This window comes from Chrysochloris asiatica, unplaced genomic scaffold, assembly GCF_000296735.1.
Source record: "Chrysochloris asiatica unplaced genomic scaffold, ChrAsi1.0 scaffold00013, whole genome shotgun sequence".
NCBI classification, from domain to species: domain Eukaryota; kingdom Metazoa; phylum Chordata; class Mammalia; order Afrosoricida; family Chrysochloridae; genus Chrysochloris; species Chrysochloris asiatica.
The window spans coordinates 26,980,885-27,002,745 of NW_006408531.1; the positions used below are offsets into that span (position 1 = coordinate 26,980,885).

General features: G+C 34.7%; 1 protein-coding gene across 4 annotated transcripts in view; it reads left to right on the forward strand.

The window, feature by feature from the left end:
• PTPRK (protein tyrosine phosphatase, receptor type, K) overlaps positions 1-21,861 on the forward strand; it is a 756,434-nt gene that overhangs the window by 700,131 nt on the left and 34,442 nt on the right. For 2 of the 4 annotated variants that reach the window (XM_006834677.1, XM_006834678.1), the window contains exons 16-22: positions 6,785-6,969; positions 9,307-9,394; positions 10,394-10,470; positions 14,126-14,162; positions 15,194-15,291; positions 15,785-15,901; positions 19,312-19,466. In XM_006834677.1, coding sequence (XP_006834740.1) covers positions 6,785-6,969; positions 9,307-9,394; positions 10,394-10,470; positions 14,126-14,162; positions 15,194-15,291; positions 15,785-15,901; positions 19,312-19,466 — 757 coding nt within the window. Of the gene's footprint in view, positions 1-1,065; positions 1,102-4,458; positions 4,471-6,784; positions 6,970-9,306; positions 9,395-10,393; positions 10,471-10,666; positions 10,685-14,125; positions 14,163-15,193; positions 15,292-15,784; positions 15,902-19,311; positions 19,467-21,861 lie in introns of all 4 variants that reach the window. The other 2 variants (XM_006834675.1, XM_006834676.1) reach the window with 2 other exon arrangements.

Here is a 21,861-nt window from a genome sequence, read left to right on the forward strand (position 1 = left end):
TTAAAACTTAAATTACCTGACTTTTGTCAAATGATGCTTAAGGAGGACAAATCATGTTTATCGTATGTCCTTATATACACACGGGCATTCTGCCATAGATCCCAGAGGTACGCTAATCCTGGTTTGAAAGATATGTGTACAAAAAATGAAATAAACAATAGAAATGTTTTTCTATGTCATTTATAAATATATTTAGGGTTAAGGATGGGAACAAAAATGTTTGTAGATTGTGTGTGAGGAGGTTTTTCTGAAATGATCAGTTTAGTGAAACTTTGTAATTATTGGCCATGAACACAGCTCATCATTTCTCCTGGCACATGTCTGCTCCAAATTAGTAGTTAGGACTATTGTATGAGTCATTACAGAACTTAGTTTTCATCATGATAGGGTCTTTCTGATCTATTTTATTTTTATGCCACTGTAAGATAAATGATAGAGAAGAACACAAAATACTATAATTCTTGAAGGTGAAGTTTGCTGAAAATATAGATGTACCATCTCCCTAACCATATAATTTAATATCAAAACAATTAAGGATTGAAAGCTTCTCTCATCTTCAAACTTCTCTATCTATTGTTTGTCTTTAGGACGTGATTGGGAAATTTAAATTCAGTGGTGTGACTATAAATATAACCACTTAAGAACCTGGAGAAAGGAGAGTCTGTGTGCCACAGCTAAATGAAAAAAAAAAAAAATTATGTTACATAAATATGAAATAATTACTTCTCTAAATACCTCATACCTGCTGTATCTACAATATCTTTTTCTTCTAATTTTATAAAGTTTGTAATATATGTATATGAGTTTATAATGTATGTATGTGAGTCAGAGTTGACTTGATGGAACCTAACAGCAGTAATGTAATGTTGACTCTGGCTTTTTGAATTGATAAGTTTTTTGACACATAAATATAAGTTAAGCTAGAAAGAATTTTAACTTTGCAGGTTACAGTAATCAAAGAAAGTTTAATGATTCTTTTTCTTAAGAAAGTATGAAGCTATTAAAGGGTTTAAAACGCAGCTTCAGGGCAGTATATATTCCTTCATGAGCTTTGTTTTCCTACAGTGCCCAATGATCCACTTGTTCCGACTGCTGTGTTAGGTGAGGCCCTAATTCTTTATCATCTGTTTCTGCATGGATAACACCTCCTTGCATGGGTTATAATTTTGTCATCACAATAATTATTTACAGTGTAGGAAGCAGCTTGATTTGGAAAATAAGACAGTCATGCCTTTATCAAAGCGAACAGCTGAGGTCAACTCTGTTGCTTGGTATATTGTTTGAAGGAACCTGTGCTTTAATTCTTCAGGTGCTCTGGTAGCACTGTGGGTTATGCATTGAAATTCACGAAGCCCTCCGCAGGAGAAACATGAGACTGTCTGCTCCCATAAATATTTGCAGTCTCAAAAACTCTTTATAGGGTCGCTATCAGTCAAAATTGACTCGATGGCAGTGGATTTTTTAGTATGCTTTAATTCATAGTTCTGATAGATTTTGAGCAAAAGTACAATGCTTCTTAATAACGTATGGCTGATGTTTTCTATCACTAAGGTAGCAGAATGAACACAAATGTATTAAGTCTCTGGGTTCAGAGTTGCGTGAATAATTAGCTGGCATTAAAAAAAGAAAAAGAAATCTCCCTGAAATAATTTTCTAGATCCTTTTCATTTAAATCAATTAAAGAACATATTTACTAGTGTACATTAGGAGCATGCATATTTGTTACAGATTTGTCTTTATTAAGAAATTAGTAATGCAGGTAAAGTTGATAGAACCTTAATAGGAAGTTCTACATTTTCTGTGAACCATACCATACCATAAGCAATATTTCTTTGAAGAAATTTATAGCTGGCAGATAGTTTTACCTTTATACAATATCTAAGAAAACAGATTTTGCTAGTGATGATTAAGGCCTTTTGGGATGTAAAATTGTACTCATTTATTAATCTATTTTAAAATGTATATGTTTCATTTTCATTTGTATCCCATTTCTTGATTAATTATACACCTAAGAAGATCCATGACCAACTTCCATATAGGTTTTACCACAGTGTTTCTAATGTTCCAGGTTTCATTACAGAATATAGACATTGGCAGATAAACCAATTATAAAAATTCCCAATTCTTTCAGTATTTGTTATCTATATTTAATATTGCTTGTGAGCATTGTTGTTGTTATTAAGTGCCATTGAGTTGGTTCTGACTCATAACAACCCTGGTGGGTTTGAACTGCCAACCTTGTGTTTCAAACCAAACTTGCTGTCCAGTGCTTATCCTACACCGCCACACCAGGACTCAAATCATATATTATTATTATCTATATAGCTATCTATATATTATCTACATAGCTATTATTCATATAATGTCATGTTTGCTGATTTAATCAATGCATAAAGAGCTCTTGGTAGTGTAGTGATTACAAAGCAGGCTGCTAACCTCAGGGTCAGCAGTTCGAAACTACCAGCTGTTATGCAGGAGAAAGATGAGGCTCTCTGCTCCTGTAAAGATTTACAGCCTCGTAAACACTGTACAGGGTTGCTAAGAGTCAGAACTGACTCCACGGCACGTAGCAACAACAACAATATATTAAAAACATAATTACCTTAAGAATATATTTTGGAATAACACAAATAAGTAAGAATGATACAACTAATAGTACATATCTTTCTTCACTAAAATAATTACCTAAAATTAAGTTATATAATTGATGTTTTTGCCATTGTCCTTAAGTGCTGTCGTTTCCAACTCATAGTGACCCTGTGTAGTGTTTCTGAGTTTATAAATCTTTGTGAGAGCAGTTTTGAACTGCCAACCTGTGGTTCCCAGTCCAGTGCTTATCCTCTAAAGCAGGGGTGGGAAATTATTTTGCCTGGCCCTGCCAAGGAGACTGAAGCACCAGCCATCACATTAGGGATGAGTTCATAAATGTTTGACCAAACATAACGGGCTATAATTTTAAACTGATAATTGTTTCTGGCCCACAAATGATGTTATGGATTTTGGCAGAAAAAATGTTCCCCACCCCTGTTCTAAAGTCACCCACTCCCATAATTGTTATGTTGTTGTTGTTAAATGCTATATGGTGAGTTCCGAATCATAGTAACCCTGTATATGGACTCCAAGGAGTGGCTGGTGAATTTGAACTTCCAACCTTGTGGTTCAAATGGACCTTGCAGTCCAGTGTTTTATCTGAGTGCCTCACCAAGACTCCATAACTGATATAAAGGAAATATACTATAAAATAGGAGTCCTGGTGTGGTGCTGTGGGCTAATGCATCAGACTGCAAAGCCATTTAAACTGCAAGGTCGGTGGTTCAAGCTTTCTAGCTGTTCCTTGGAAACCCTATACAGGGTCGCTATGGGTCGTAACTGACTCAACGAAACTTAACAACAACATTATAAAATACTCTAAGAGTCAATGTTGTATGTCTCTCACTGTTTCATACCTTTGATGTTGACACAGTAATGGCAGGAAAGTAAAGTGGAAGGTTTGTCTCATGGTGGTAGTCTAATCATGTAGTGTGGAGCCAGGAACCATGAATATTTAGAAGGTTTCAAGACGGTATCAAACGCCACTGAAAATGTGATCTTCTGATGAACACTGTAAAATTCTGTCAGCCTCAAATGAACAAATAGGAAATATAATTTAACTGAAATATGAAGAAACTCATTGGGAAAAAATTAGTTGCCTAAATGTAAATTTTTATTAAAGTAATCATTTCTAGAAAAAAATCATGTAGTATTGGTTCCAAGTTTTAGTCTCTTTCTAGGCTTACAATTCAAATACTCTCTGTGCTTCCTCATCTGTAAAACACTCTAGTAATTAGTAATCTCTACCAGACTTTTTACACAGGGGTTTGTAAAGACACAGTGAGATAATATATATGAAAGACTTTTACCAACTGTAGAGCTTAAAAGATTATTTTAATAATTTTCCTTGTGAGAAGGGACATGTATGTTTAAGGAAGGGGTCTCTGGTATAGCGATATAGATTCATCACTGGACTGCTAACTGCAATGTCAGTGGTTCAAATCCACCAGCCATGCTTAGGAAACCCTATAGAGGGTACCTGTGAATTAGAATCAGCTTAACAACAGCAGCAATGTTAATGGTAATGAAGTCATTGATTTCATTCATAAAACAATCACACATTTTATTTCATTTTGAAAGTTAAGCTTCTTAATTTTCTTTAACATTATCTTTGTTTAAAAACTCACTTTTTCATTAATCATAGATGTAGAAATGATTTGTTGTATTTTCATCACTCAGAATTGTAGTGTTTGCAGTTGTTTTGCATCCACTAGATGTTGTATTTATGAAGTAATTTTTTAAATTACTTCAAATATTGCTAAATGTTAATATCTACTTACTGATTTTAAAAGGGATTAGAGAATTTTCATATTGATTCATGTTTTTGTTCTTTGTTTGTGTGTGTTTTACTGCTTCATTGGGTTAAAGTCCCTATAACTGGTAAGTGTATTACGAAGAACTCTAGAAAATTTTTCAAAGAAATATTTGAAATTATTATTACTGGATGTGTAACAAGGATACTGATTAGTACATTTACTTTCACTATTAGTCACATTATTAGGCAGTTGAATGAGGTGAAAATGTATTAAGATTAATAATATGTGATTATTCAAAAGACCTTGCTACTCATTGTATTAATGTATTAAAGCTTAAGCAAAACAATAGGCTGTCTGTTTCATACAAGAACATCATGTGTAAGATATGGAATATGGGTTATTTTGTGTTTCTTACTGAGACTTTTACAATTGTAAATAGTTTGCTGTTCCAACAGACCCAGTGAGCTCTGGAGTTTGTCCAGAAAGCCGTGACTACCTTATTACAACTTGGGTGGTCACATGGTGTCTCCCTAAACTTACCTGTTCTCTTTACTTCTCATTCTAAAGTGTATATGTTGGGATAGTGCCCAAATCAGTGGTTTGTAAATAAAATTTTATTGGGGAGATGTATATATTCTTTATGTCAGCCTATTGCTTGTGATAGTTCAACAAAGGTAGTTTAATTGAGAATGGTTTCATAGGAACAAGAGGCGGATGTGCTCATGAATTATGTTTTACTAGCAAAATGTCTGTGTGTAGAATAGTGGGAAGAACCTGAGTAAAGGGTGGGTTATTTACAAAATGTGATTTCAGTTGGGTGGCTAAGTCATAATAGAATCCATCAGGAGATTTTTGATTCATTATGGTATTTTGGGAGTGATTGCAAAAAATGCATTCATTCTAAAATGAAATGTAAAGATAAATGCAATCAAGCTTAAATTATAGAGGCACACAAATCTGATTGTGGGGTTCTTTTTTTTTTTTTTTTCCCTTCTCCAGGAAGAAAAAATGTTTATCATGGGGACAACAATTCATTTTTTGCCATATCCTATTTGTAGAGATGGTGATAGAACAGGCAAATGTACCAGCACTTGAAATATGTTTAACTGTTCATTAAATATCGCTTTCTACAGTCTGCACTATCATTAAAAACAAAACTTCCCTTAAGAGTGTACTTTCTCTTTTGTTAATGAGTATAGCAATATGATGCTTTTTCAAAATAACACCCCTTAAACATTTGTTTTTTTTTGCTTGTTTGTTTCATTTTGTTTTTTCTTTAAAATGGTAAGTTTAAATTTGAAAAACATAAGCATGCTTATCATTGTAACGATTAGTACTATGGACATTAAAATAATACTTATTCTTCATAGGTAATATGTACTTGTTCTTTTCTTCCTTCTTATTACAGAAGTAGACGAAAAAAGTTTCTTTTTACTTGATGCTAGCACGATTGGGATGGGCCTATACTTAAATGTGGGAGGTGGGATATTCAATTGATTTTACTTCATTGCAATATTTATCGAGCAATTGCTATGCAGGCACAGGGAAAAGAAAGAAAAACGTGACTATTTCTACACCCTTTAGAATTTAGAGTTGAGTAAAGAGAAAACACAAGGAAACATATGATTAAAATATAAGGGAAGTGAACGAGCATCTATGAAAACAGCAGGTTATCGGAATATGAAGCAGGAGGTCTGGATGAGTGGGGAAGGATTCCAGAGGAGATGTCCATGTGTTCTGCCCCAGACACATACCATAGTCTCGCTCACTGAAGAGTCAAAATACATTAGCAATAAAAATGACAACAACAACAACAATAAACCAGGAGAGCAGAGATTTAGTATAAATACATATGTAACCTAGCCAGTAGATACATTGAACAAGGAGTGATCCTGTACAATGCCCACATTTCCCATTGTGGAATGTATTGTGATAAGAAGCCCTACATGGTGTAGGGTACAGCAGTGTCACAAGGGCAATAGCATCAGACTTGTGGGCATGGGTTGTGTAGCTCAGGATCCTTGAGGGAAATTCCAATATGGGTGGGAAGGAGGTTTTTTTTTTAGTTTCATCAGTAATGAAAACACCTTTCCTATTGACAACTTGGCCCCATGGTCCCACTCTGCACTATGCTGACTGCAGATTCAAGAAAACTCAGAAACGCCTCCCACTTACACACCGTATAAAAGTGGATCTAATGTCTCCCTACCTTTCACAGTTTTGTTGTCTTGCTGCTGCACACGCAGTATGTTAACCTGAAACAATGAGGCTTTGTCTCTATGGAGATGCTGCCTTGGGTCTGTCCTGTCTGGAATGTCATTCTCTTCTTTCCTGTTATCAGAATGATCTTAAGGGCTTGAACTCTTTTTTATGTGGATATATATTAAACAAGATAACTTTGTTCTCTTTTTAATCTTCTCAAATCTGAAAAATGACAGATGAGAACCACAGTGCTCCAGCAGAATCCAGTCGTCTTCTAGATGTGCCTCGCTACCTCTGTGAGGGGACAGAATCCCCTTACCAGACAGGACAGCTGCACCCGGCCATCAGAGTAGCTGACTTGCTGCAGCACATTAATCTCATGAAGACATCAGACAGCTATGGGTTCAAAGAGGAATACGAGGTGAAAGTTTCTGTACTTTATAAATTTATATTTTTACCCAATAAGTTGTTGTTATCATTAGGTGCCATCGAGTCAGTATCAAATCATAGTGACTCTGTGCACAGCAGAACGAACACTGCCCGATCCTGGGTCAACCTCATAATTGTTGCCACACTTGAGCACATTGATGTTGCACTTTTGCCAATCCATCTCGCTGGGGGGGGGGTCTTCCTCTTTTTCTCTGACCCTCTACCTTACTAAACACGGCATCTTTCTCCAGCGACTGGTCCCCTCCTGACAGTATGTCCGAAGTATGAGAGATGAAGTTTGGCCTTCCTGGCCTCCAAGGAGCACTCTGGCTACACTTCTTCCAACACTGTATGCTGAGTGGAATTTGCCATTTTTTGCAATCATTTTAACATAACGAGGAGAGGAATACTCTGTAGACCTTTAATCCTTTGTTAATTGTATACAATCTTGTGTGGTTGTTTGTTGAGCTGGGGGAGGGAAAGAGAAATTAAAAGGGCACTTCCCATAGATTTATCTGAGGAAATTCATTGTGGGTCTAAATTCAGTATGGAGGGTCCTGAGGAGGCTCTGTAGGATAAGCATTGGACTGCTAACTCTAAAGTTGGCCGGTCAAACTCACCAACCACTCCTAGGTGGCTATACAGGGTTGTTATAAGTCGAAATCGACTTGATGGCACTTAACAACAACAATAAATTCATTATGGAGTCCTGGTGTGGCGCTGTAAGATAAGCACTGGACTGCTAACCACAAGGTCATCAGTTCCAAGCCACTTCTTAGAAACCCTGTACAGGGTCAGGATAGGAACCTACCCAACAGTACTCAATATCAACAATTTCATTGTAAGAGTTATAAAATGTTTTATTCCATAATTTACTGTGTTTTTAAATGCATTTTAGACCTTGTGTTTCCTCCCACTCAAAGATCTCTATTACGATACTTTGAATCCCTTTGTACCACTAGTGATTTTTGACAATTTGAGTAATTTAGGCTGTAAGCATTTCTCTGCCTCTTTGCTTGTTGACCCATTGATTGAGAAATCAGTGCAGGCTTTGTGTTCTAAAAGTATTAGTGGCTACTTCTTAGTTTAACTTTGCAGACTGTTGGTTAAGGATGGCTTGGAAGAAAAACAGTGCTGCAAATCTAGGAAACAACATTTAGATGCCAAATGAAGGATGTGGGAAACTCTTATCCAACCTTATTTTTCATTCTTCCTACCAAAATACCAGGATTGAAGTTGGAAAGGAAATGATATAATCTGGGCATCCCAATATATAAAATATAAAAAAGGAAAAGTTTCTTTGCCACCCTTCAATTACCGAGAACTACAAATCACGGACCTTAGAGGAAGTCCTACTACCACCATCCCCCACTTTGCCCCCAGGATTCTCACCACAAATAGACATTTAAAATCCAAGCATTATTTTGCTTTCAAAGACCTTCCAAAATACATACAACTTTATAAAGAATTTTTTGAACACACCAGATTACAGTTTGGGAAGTGAATGAAATTATTTTTGGATTTTGAAAGTTGCTTTTAGATGTATGTTGGAAACATTATGCTGTAGTAACAAAATAAGTATAAGGAATTAGAAATGTCTGCCAGAGTGAGTACTTTTTGTTCATTTCATCTATATTCCTGTGTATCTCGCTTCAAAGACTCTTGGGCTCTTTGAAGACCCCATTTCCTGTGTTGAGCAAAGTTTAAGTTTTTCTAAAAAGACAACTCTACCCACATTTTTAATTGCTGCATATGGTAATTAAACCAATCAACAGCTTCATCTGTTCCAAGATTCTTGGAGATGGTGACTTATTTTTATTTTCATATGGTCCCTTGTAGAAACTCAGTCCTTTTCATGATATTCAAAGAAACTAAAATGTGATGATTTAATGAATAATTATGGGAGAGAACAGGTTTTATTTTTCCTGTTATAAATGCTATAAAGTAAGTACATTTGAAAGACACTCATTAAAAGTAATTTTGAAGTTTCTAATGTGTTATTTTTTAATACCTTTGGAAATAGAGATGTTTTTTTCTCTACCTCCTTAAATTAAAGTATAGAGATCTTAAATTTGAAATACTTTCAAAGTCCTTTTTTTCTCTAAAATTATTTGTTGTCCTTAATTTGAACCGAATCCAATACTGAGATGAGTAAGTATGACCCCAACAAATAAGTGTTGAGATCTAAGAATGAAACATGCTTGTACTGTATGACTCCTTTCCTCCTTAAGAAAATGGCTTTTACTGTTTTGGTCTTCAGAACAGATAAATCTGATTCAAATAAGAAATAATTAAATTTAATCTGCTTTCACTTGTTTTTGTTTTCCAGAGCTTCTTTGAAGGACAATCGGCATCTTGGGATGTAGCTAAAAAAGACCAAAACAGAGCAAAAAACCGATATGGAAACATTATAGCATGTAAGTTCTCATACATCCTTTTTGAAAGTAAACATTGTCTGTACAAAGAGAGTGAGTTGCAATCCCTCCTTTTCCTGTTTTAGTTAAGCTTTAAGAGGTTCCTAGAGGGTGACACATCTTCTTATGGAGTTGTCTATTGAATATTAAAACAGCTTTGGTTACTGGCAATGACTTGGAAATTGTCATCATCCTCATTATTTAAATTGACTCAGACTTTTCAGCCTGTGGAGATAACATGCTGTTTGATTTCATGTTTGTACGTAAATGTATGGGGCTGTTTTAAAACAGCTGAGAATATCGAGATAATGAAGACGGAATATCCTGTCTAAATTATAAATTGCTACTCCCACTAAACATGCTCAAAGTAGAATGTTACTATTTCCACGGACCTTTATTCGCTTCAGGAGCTAGTGTCTAAACTCCAGTTGCTGCTCCATGTTTACTTTACTACCATCAAGGACTTCCTCCTGATTATGTCTTCAAGTAAACCTGGATAAATTAAGTGATTATCATCTGAGATAGTGGGAGCAGTAAGGAAGTAACAGCTTAACATCTAACTAGCTGCTGATTGACTCCAACCACTCTATTCACAATTTAAATTATTTAAAAATATCTTACAAATATATGATGTGATGGGAAATATTCATAATAGTGTAGTATGGATGGATAAACATTAGTTTGCTAATCACAGAGTCGCCAGTTCAAACTCATCAGCCACTGCTCAGAAACCCTGTGCAGGGGCACTATGACTCAAAACTGACTTCACTGTCACTTAACAACAACATATTATGATTGGCTACTATTTTAAGTCTCTACCTGCTGTGGTTCTGTACGATAAGCACTGGAGGTAATCCACATTTACCTACTGCTTCCTGAGAATGACTCCATGGCATTTAACAACAACAATTATTTTGTATCTCTGCCACTGTATACCATGACAATGTCTCAGACCAGGGTGGAAATTTAATAGCTGATATTTTGTTACTTAAAACTTTTTAGATGATCACTCCAGGGTAATCTTGCAACCTGTTGAGGATGATCCATCTTCAGATTACATTAATGCCAACTATATAGATGTAAGTACTTTCACAACTCAGGTTTCCGAGTTTTTGGAATTATCTATGTGAATCTTTTGTGCATGTTATTACCTATAAAATAATTGCTATCTTTTAAAAATAAAGAACAAACTGTACAGTTTTCCTTGTTCTACGTCCTAGTACTTACTGATGTTGTTGTGCTTTCTTTCACACCTGACTTTGGTTTGGGCTGTAGATTTGGCTGTACAGGGATGTAAGTACCACTATATGTAAATAACAGCACCCTATTATAAACATTTAATATAACTACTCTTAATTGCAGTTTTTACTAATGCTTATTACAAGTTACCTCTGCATGCTTCACCTAATTAGCCTCGTATGGTATATCTATGTGCATTTTTTTTTTGGTAATTCTTTTACATGTGTAAAGATCTATCCTACCTCTGGTCCTTTTCTGTGTCTAAAAATAATTGGATAAGTTTTAGCTTTTGACAACTTTTTATGTACTTGATTTTTATTTGTTGATGATTTCTGTTTCTGGTTTTAGTCTTACCCCTTCCACTCCCTCTTCCCTGAACAATATGTGAGAAGCTGGATAGTATGATGTGTATTAGTGTTTCTGAAATTATACTTTTAACATTTGACTTTTGATAAAAATGGATAGGAAGACTTTTATAGTGTGTATTGGCTTGTAAAGTAATAAAATTACTTTGCCAAAATAATTATCAAATTGCATTTGTAAAATACTCATATCACACATATATATCGAATCATACAAATCAAATAGTTAATTTTGATCTTATTCCACTGCTAAATTTCAGTTGCAAGTATATTGACATGCAAATTCTTTATTTAATAAAAATTAATTATCCAATAAAAGAGAAAATATTAAGGAGTCAACATATTAGTTGATCAGACAGGATTTTTTTGTAATCCTGCTTGGTTCCAAATCACTAGAGATCTTAGGACTGTTATTTCATCTCTCTTTGCCCCAGTTTCTTCATCGTTATAATGGGGATGATAACAGTACTAAATTCATCATTTTGTTGTGAGAATTGAGCCTATGGCGCTGTGGTACAATGCACTCGATCACAAGGTCGGCCGTTCAAATTCATCAGCTGCGCCTCAGAAACCCTATACAGGGTCACTTTGAGTAGGAACCGACTCAAAGGCACTTGGCAACAACAGTGCTTGTTAAGCGATTAGCACAATGCAAAGCACATAATAAGCACTCTTCATATTTTTTTTAATAATTAAAAGCTCTGATAGTATAGTGGTTACGAGTTAGGCAGCTAACCTCAAGGTCAGCAGTTCAAAACTACCAGCTACTCCACGGGAGAAAGATGAGGCTTTCTGCTCCCATAAAGATTTACAGCCTCGGAAACCCTGTGCAGGGTCACTATGAGTCCGACGGAACTGACTTCATGGCACACCAACACCACCAGTCTGAAATTATTGTATTTAAAATATGCATTAATTTTAAGTCAAAAGGTAGAACCATTGAGTATCAAGTATTGTAACACATTTGCATATTTGTATGTACATAAAAGTTAATGAGCTTTAGGACAAAACTTGTTATAATGTCCCTAAAGAAGAAATAATTTTCATCACATTTATTAAGTTTCTGTTTAACAAGGTTTTTTTCATGTATGAATAGTAATTTATATTGATTTAATGTATGCCAACAAATATGAGTATCTTGGTTAAATTTCTGATCATAGTCTGTATCTCATTCAGTGTTTCTAATTAATTAGACATCTCACTGAAATTATGCTAATTGTCTATACTTTTGAATTAGAATAACCAATAATTCTCTAACAAATTTCTAATGATTTTTCCATCTTTAGTTCACCTTTGGTTTTCTGCCATGACATATACAGTAGAGTCTTGTTATAGTACTGCTATGTGACTAGTACAAGGAGCTCTGGTAGCATAATGGTTACGAATTGGGCTGCTAACCTACTGATAGTTTGAAACTATCAGCTGTACTGCCAGACAAAGATGAGGCTTTCTGCTTCTGTAAAGATTTACAGCCTCGGAAACCCTGTACCAGGGTCGTTATGAGTCAGAACCGACTCCCGGCACATAACTACCACCATATGACTAATATGGTGGTATTAAATGAGACTGTTATCTAATCTTTCTCTTTATTCTGTAGTATATTTTGGCTGATTACTATACAATTTCATAATTGACCCTCACCGATTAATTTATTGTTCTTAAAAGACATACTCTGCAACTGGTAATTTTTTTACAAAAACAAAGAGTTAAAATGTTTAAGCATAGAATATAATAGTATTTTCCATAGAAGCTTGTGCAATATTGATATACTAATTAATAAGAAACTGCCAAATTTTGCAACAGCTACAAGAAATTTTAAGGAGCTCAGGTAGTGTAGTGGTTACGAATTGGTCTGCTAATCTCACAGTCCGCAGTTCGAAACTGCCAGCTGTTCCGCGGGAGAAAGATGAGGCTTTCTGCTCCCGTAAAGATTTATAGCCTCAGAAACCCTGTACAGGGTCGCTATGAGTCAGAACCTATTCCACAGCACATAACAACAACAAGAAATTTTGATTTAATGACCACAGTTTATATGCATATAAGTGTGTATTGAGTAGCCTACCTACCTCATAATGTAAAGAGACCTCGTGGCACAAACGGTTAAGTACTATCTGAAAGGCTGGCTGGTTGATGCTATCTCGTGGCTTTCCGCGAGGAAAACCTAGCAATCTACTTCTGTAAAGGTGACAGCGAAAAAGCTCTATGGGAAAGTTCTACTCTGCCACGTAGGGTGACTAAGTTGAAATTGACTCATTGGCACCTAACAATAGCAATCTCAAAATGCAGACAAATTGTGCCACGTGTTTTTACTAAAGACCTTTGATAAGTAGTATACACAAATTCAGAACTTAATCATGATCTGTTGGAATTAAAACCAATTAAAGGTAATTAACAAATTATTCCTTATGAGATCAATTATTTGATTGAAAAAATATTAAATTTAACCATTCAGAGTTCATGACACGCGTTTGAAAAGTTCTAACTACATTTTGTTCAAGATATGAGGCATTAAAATAAAACAACTCTTCTTTCCCTATATATGTGTGTATCTATAATACTTTATGTGTGAATTAATAATATTATCACATAGATAAAACCACTTTGACAGATTGCTGAACATATTATAGGACAGAAATGTTCTTTAAACTAATCTCAGCAGGACTTTGATTTAATGCACACCTGCATTGTCCAGCTCTAACATGGAATGTTCTGTTATTATTTTATAGTTCTAATATGTTGTCTATTTGTAAATGCAGTGTGTTGTATTCTTGGATGATTAAAAGAAAACTAATAATTTTGAATACAATTTTGCCAGGAATGAATGACGAAAGACTAACATGAAGGCATAAACATTTTAGTGAAAACAAACAAAATCTATTAGGTTCTTACAGAGCAAACAAAGCTCAATTTCAATATATATTCTAATCAGAGACTTTTAAATATTTAATTTTGTTTTATGTTTACCTTTCCTATAATCTAGGTTTGAGAAGTGAACTGTATGTGTTCACTGCTCATTTCTGGATTTTTTTCTATAACTTAATCTTAACAGGTGGTTGTCTGCATCTTTTTATGCCTTCATTCATTTATTTCCTATACTAGTGTAAAATGATAACCAATTTGTTTACTATTTTAGGGCTATCAGAGACCAAGCCACTACATTGCAACCCAAGGTAAAACTTAGCATCAAAAATGTTATGAAACAAACTTGTTTACACAAAGGATCCCTATAAGTGTCTGGGTTTGTGTTTGTGTATGTTTGTGTGTGTTTGAATTAACTGAATGAAAAACCAGCTCCTATATATACCATTGCTGTTTTTAATTTGTATGATGCAACTCCTTTTATCATAAAAATGAAAGAAAGACTTTTTCTTTTACTTTTTTTTTAATTGAATGTGAAAGAGAAGCTGTTGGTTGTTTGGTTTATTCACAGTATCCCAATATCTTAAGAACGTTTGTCAGCTAATCAGAAGAATTATTTATACCTGATAAAAGGAAAGAGATCTTATGTATACAGTGCATATATCTTTGCAGTATAGTTTGATAGCCTGGAATGCAATAGTACAAAGACCAATATTGTTATAATGAGATATGTACTATCTTCCAGCAATTTCTTGACAAGCCAAGATGACATTAAAGAGGCTAAACAAAGAACTACATGGAACTTAGTCACGTTCATTCTTTGTGGAAAATTAGAATCTTGCTATATAGTGGCACATTGGGGAAATAAAAGTATACTTAAAATAATAAAAAAACAAAAACCATTTAACTATTTCTTTAATCACTGGCCATCTAAAGAAAAACCTACACATCAATTAATTGAAGGGGAAATAAAGACATAAGCTATGTTTGCTCTTTTTACCGAGGTCATATTCTAAGTGTTTCTCATTTACTTTTGGAGTAATTGAGTTAATTGTATATTCTTTAAATTTGGAAAGGCCAACCAAGGTGATAACATGTAGCTCAGTACTTGCTTTTGCAGTTTGGAAATTATAAGATAAGGATGAGACCTTATCTATAAAGAGGAAAGGAAAAAATCTGTTAGTTTAGTTATAAAATTATTTTTTAGAACTTAAAAGTGACTATTTGTGTTAGATTTTAACTTGTCTTTTGGGTTTATTGACATTTTTCTCTTATATTTCAGTTTCTTTCTTAACTACAAAGTGGCTCTAAATCCATAATATTCAAATAAATTTCTTCATAGGTCCAGTTCATGAAACAGTATATGATTTCTGGAGAATGGTTTGGCAAGAACAATCTGCCTGCATTGTGATGGTTACAAATTTAGTTGAGGTTGGACGGGTAAGGGAATCAGATTTGTGTTTTTTTTTTTAACTTTGTATTGTAAATTGAAGTTTTACACAACAGATAATAATAAGATTATGACTGTAAATTCCAATAAGCCAAGTCCCCCCCCATCCAAAAACATAATAGACTTATAAGAGAGTATTATTCAATTAAAAAAAAAAAACGAAGAAAAAAAAAAAACACCTTACAGCCAAGCCTTAATACTTCAAATCGGTGCTCCTAAGTATCTTAATAATTATTTGATTTATCACTGAGTAGTAATAGAAACTTTTACTTCCTACTGAAATTGAATTACACTATGACTCATATATTTCTCAAGACCGATAAAGTATTTTCATTTATTGTGTAACATATTCTTCTGTTGCATTTACCTTTTGTAAATGCAAACCTTATCTTTTTGTTGTGATCCAAATTGTTATTACTGAAATTAAGTCATATTGCTTAATGATCTGCTCACATGTTTCTGTCTGTTATTGTTACCATTTAGGTAAAGTGCTATAAATATTGGCCTGATGACACTGAAGTGTATGCTGACTTCAAAGTCACGTGTGTAGAAATGGAGCCACTTGCTGAATATGTCGTTAGGACATTCACCCTCGAAAGGGTAAGTTACCTGAAAACTCTATCAAAAATATCAGCACTGAACTGTGAACCACAAGATCAGCAGTTCAAACCCACCAGCTGCTCTTCAGAAACCCTAACCAGGGTCGCTATGAGTCAGAATGGACTCAACGGCAGTTAACACAACAACATTATAGGCAGATAGATAAGCAAAATAAGTAAACATACGATAAATTACAAGTGTTATGGATAAAATAATGTTAGAAATGGAAGTAAGAGGTATTGTTGAGTTAGGGTTTGGGATAGTTTACAATTTTGAAAGACTATCAGAAAAGGACTCGTTTAGAAAGTGACATATGAGTAAAGAAATCCTGTGGGAAATGAGGAGGTGAGTCATAGGTTATGTCCAGGGAGAGACTGTTTCTAGGAGAGAAAGGAGTTTAGTTGTCTTGAGAAATGAGTATACTTGTCATCATAAGAAACAGCAAAGAAGCCAGAGTATTCACAGAGGGGTGAGTGAAGTGGGGAGAGATAGAAATGAAGTCCGAGAGGTCACAGGGCCAGATAAATGACGCCCTGTGGGCCACTGTGATGACTTTTGTTTGTAATAAAAGTCAGCTGGGCAGTCATTGGAGGTTTTGAGCACAGGAATAACATGATCTGACTTTTTTTTTATAAACAGGATCATTCAAGTCATACTGATAAAAGACTAAAGCAGGATGGGCCATATAAGATTAAAGTTGAGATTTGGAAACTAGAAAACATAGTGCTGAGGAAAAGCTTCATAGATTTGACCACTCAAAAACATAAAACTTTCTGTATCAAAAGTATTAAAAGATGCACACATAAAAAGAAACTTGGGATTATTAATGTATTTAAATCATATAATTAATATAAATGGATTAATAATAGAACTCCATTAAAATGCAATTGTTAACATGCCTTTTAGGACTGGTAGCCTCAAATACTGATCGACTATTTTGTACTTTAATATTAGCAAGAACCTTATGAAAATTATGATTTTTTTTTAAGGACATGTGAGACATGTTTTCAGAAGTTGCTTATAACATTTAAATTAACATAAATCTACTATAAATCAATAAAGCATTGTGTCATTGGGGCTTTAAATATTGCTATACTTTGACAAAGTTTGTCTTCTATCAATGTGGCTTAAAGATTTTATTTTTTTAATTCTTTTTTTAACTTCAATTGTAATTTGAGTGAAAATAGGATTTTTTTTTTTTTTTTTTTAAACAAGGACTTGGAAAATTAGATTATTGTCATTAAGTGTTGTCAAGTTGGTTAAAACTCATTGTGACCCTGTGTACAACAGAAGACAGCACTCGGTCCTGTGCCATTTCAATGGTTTTCCGTATACTTGAGCCATAATTGCAGCCACCATGTCACTTCATCTCCTTCAGCTTCTTACACTTTTCCACTGACCCTCTACTTTACCTAGCATGATGGCCCTTTCCAAAGATACCTTTCCTGGTGACATGCCAAATACATGAGACAGAGTCTCACAATCCATGCTTCTAAGAAGCATTCTGGTTGGACTTCTTCCAAAACAGATTGATTTCATTTTTCTGAGTCCATGGTACTTTCAATATTGTTTGCCAACACCATAATCCATAGGTATCATTTATTTGGTCTTCCTCACTCAAACTCACCAGCCGTTCCTCCGAAGCCCTATTCAGGGTCACTATGAGCTGAAATGTCTCGATGGTGCTTAGCAACAACAATAACAGCAATTCATTGTCCAGCTTTAATATGCATATAAGGCTATTGAAAATAGCCTGACTTGGGTCAGGCACATCTTAATCCTCAAAGTGAAAAATTATACATTTCCATAAATGCACAGTAATAGCCAAATAGTTAAATTATTATAGACATGACATAGAAATACCATTCTTTATAAATTGTATTTGTAATTAGCAGAAAATGATGTTGAAAAAGTATTAGGGGAAATATTAAATGAAAAGTAATATAATACAGGACAGCATAATGGCAACTATCACATCTAAATAAAATGTATATAAATATTCTTATGTTTTGTTCAGTCCTAATTGGAATATCATTCACTGTTTATTCTTTGTTTTACTATTTGGAATTGGAACAGAGTGGTTGAAAATTATTGTTTGTTTCTTGTTTGGGAAATCATAGATTTGAAAATTACTCAGGAAAATTAAAAATGCTAAAGGAAAATGCACTACCAGATAATAAAATTTACTAAATGGGACCAAACCCCATGCAATCACTGTAGCAAAAATGTCAATATAGGGAAGGCAAAATAATTGTCAAAAATTGCCTTCAAACAATTTATGACCTTTCTCACTAGAATGATCTTAAGAGTAATAAAGACGGTGAATTTTCTATTTCTTGATTTCATGATGGTGTTTAATACTGTGACCATTATAATTATTTGTTGAACCCTGCTTTGCATAGTGTATTGTGCTAGGAATTAAAACATAGAATAGTTGTAAGTAAGACATGATCTCCGACTTCCAAGATCTGGAGGATATTAATCTGTATTGTAAAGAATATACAGATATGCTACTCATCTAAATTTTATTATTTCCTATAATTTTCCTACCTTTTCTAATTGAGCTAAGGAGATGGAAATTTCACAAATACTTCATAGTGGAGTTGGAATTATATAGATTATGTTTTCTTTTCTAAAAAAATGTAATTTTAAAAATAAATTCTTTGCTTCCTCGTCTCTGCTCTCCAAGCTGTGCTACCACAGTCTCCAGGCTTCTTGTAACAAAATGCTTTGAAATGTACATTTAAAGGGTTCTCTCACATTAACCTAAAGGAGAGGAGTACAGCAGTGCTTGCTGAGCTTTTTTCATTTTGTGTTTTTGTTGCTATAAATAATATGCTGTATGCTGAATTATTTCACAGAGCTAAGAAAAACTGTTTGCCCAAAGAACAGTTTAGCTGTCTGTATATTTTCACAAACCAATCTAGAGTGGTACTGTCCTGGAAAATCCCTACATGTTATGCTTCAAAACCATTTTCAACATGGATAAGCAAGGCATTAAAATCTTTTTGTGAGGTGAGAAGCTAGAAAGTTGCTTTTATATACCACTTGAGAACTCAATGCACTGGGTCAATAGGGCAGCATTTTAGCTTCCCCATTTTCCCTAATCATTTCATGTGTTGTCATTCCCAGTAAGGAACAAACTGTCAAGGTATATAAAATTTACCCAGACTTTAAGAATTGAGCAAGACTTCTAATTTTCTTCATTTGGCAATTGTGTGACAATAAAGGTAAGCTCCTAAACCTTGTCAGGTCAGCAAGCTTTTTCAGACAAAAACAAACAGCGTGATCTTGCATATATTTTTCTTTAAATTGTTTTATCGTTGTCCATCAAATCTAGTACTCATGATTATATATATAATGACTTTATTTTAGTTCTTTTGAAAACACTGCTTTCCTTCTTTGTACAGAGAGGATACAATGAAATCCGTGAGGTTAAACAGTTCCATTTCACTGGCTGGCCTGACCATGGAGTTCCATACCATGCTACGGGCCTTCTTTCCTTTATCCGGCGAGTCAAGCTGTCAAACCCTCCCAGTGCAGGCCCCATTGTTGTGCACTGCAGGTGAGTGAGGATCCCAGTGGTGTCAACTGTTTGCAGCCAGCTTGTCTTAGAGTAGGCAGATAAGGCTTTGAAGCCCAAGAACTATTTATTGTGTTTCTACAAAGTCCCAGCTTACATGTATAATGTTATTGTTGTTGTGAAGTGCCATCGAGTTGGTTCCAACCCATTGCGACCCTGTGTAGGGCTTTTGAGGAGTGATTGGTGAGCTTAAACTGCCGACCTAGTGGTTCAAAACTGACTTTGCAGTTTGGCGCATTACCCCACAGCGCCACACCAGGACTACTTCACCTATTATGTTGTTGTTGTTAAGTGCCGTCGAGTCGGTTCCGACCCATAGCGACCCTGAACAGGGTTTCCGAGGCTGAAAATCTTTACGGGAGCAGAAAGCTTCATCTTTCTCCCGCGGAGCAGCTGGTAGTTTCAAACTGCTGACCTTGTGGTTCGCAGTCCAATTTGTAACCACTATGCTACCAGAGCTCCTTTATAGATGAAGTAAAACAGCAGTAAGAGTTAGTTTTTAAAATAGAAACTTTAGAAATAAATGCATTTATCTTAATGTGTGTAGCATTGTCCACAGTTGTGAATGTAAAAAACTCTTTTAATAGCAGTATCTGTGTTGTGTGTGTGTGATTTTTTTGTCACTTTGGAAAATCCCGTATTGTATGAGATGATAGCCTGAAATAGGTTTCTTGCCAATTTAGTAAAATCTCAATAGAATCCCCACTTAAAAAACCAAGTTTGAGACATACAGAGTTTCTAAGTGGTCTAAATTGCCAGAATTTGTGCAGCAAAACAGCAATTTAAGAATTTTTTTTAATAGAAAAAGATAGAAAGTCATCCATCAGAGGACCTTGACAACTACATCCATAAAATCCAGCAAATTTATGCTCATGAAATGTGAAAATTATATCTAGACTTTCTTCTGATTAGAAATTTCTTTTAAAGCAAGCATTCGGAGACATTTTAAAGTACATCACATGGCCTAATTTTAATATGTGACCAGGAAAATAAGTACTGAATCTGAAAAGCTTTTCCTAAATTCTGCACACCATTCTTGTACAACTAGCCCCCACACTACATTATAGGTTATAGGTACGCTTTTGTGGGGTTTTTTCTGTTTTGCTGAAAATTAACCTCTCATAATTGAGTAAAGAAAACATAATTTACTCTCATAATTGAGTAAAGAAAACAGATTGAAATGACGGTGAGACATCGCATAAGGATCAGGTATTACGTACCCTGAAAAGGAAAATCTTCAATTCACTCCTTTTCAAGAAATCTGATGTACTCTTCAATTACTTTCCTGTCTCAAACCCTGGGAAAAGTGATTTAGAAGATGGTAAGGGAGGAAAGAGCTAGAGATAGCTGCAAGGTCTTTTGCTTAAATTTCTAAATATGCAGTGAGTTTAAGAGAAGTGACCAAATCTCTGTAACAAAGGAATAATGTTAATAGCTCATCTAAGCATTTGGAAAATGAGATAAACAGGTTTCAATTCAGGGATTATATGATGTATCACAGAGGATTGTTTTCTTATGAATCACTTGCTTTAGAAATGCTCCAAGATTCTCAGATACTCACTCAACACAGAAGGTTCATTTTCCACTTAAACTCGGGTGTCTCTGGAATTATGGAAACGAAGAAGGTGACTACAGAGTGCATCTTCCCTTGCCAAACAAAGCTCTATCCAGTTTCCTTTATAGACTTACATGGATGCATTTAACTGGAGAAGCATTTTTAAGGGGAGAAATAATCAGCATATAATCAGGTATACTCAGGGATATTGCAGGTTTGGTTGCAGGCCACTGCAATAAAGCAAATATTGCAAGAAAGCAAGTCAAATGGATATTTTGATTTTCAAGTGCATTTATAGAAGTCCTGATACAACACTGTAGGATAAGCACTGACTGCTAACTGAAGGCCACACTGTATGAGGCATCTAAGGAGTGGCTGGTGAGTTTAAACCACAGCCCTTCTGGTTAGTAGTCTAGTGCTGATCTTACGCTACCATACCAGGATGGTTTACACTGTACTGTAGTCTATTAAGTGTACAATGACATTATGGAAACATTTGAAATATTGTGAGAACTACCAAAACATGGCACAAAAACAAAGTGAGCACATTCTAGAGGAAAATGGTGCCGATAGATTTGCTCAATGCAGAATTGCCAATCAACCTTCAGTCTGTAACAAAGACAGTATCTGTGAAGCACAACATAATGAGATATACCTGTTTATTATGATTCAACTTTTTTTTTTAATGTTTTATTATGAATTATGTGATCATTTACATGGGAGAACATTAGTTTTACATTCATCCTATCATATATCATTTCATTGCCATGGTTACAATCCCCTCCATGCATCATCAACCAACCAAAGGTTATATCCTGTAGG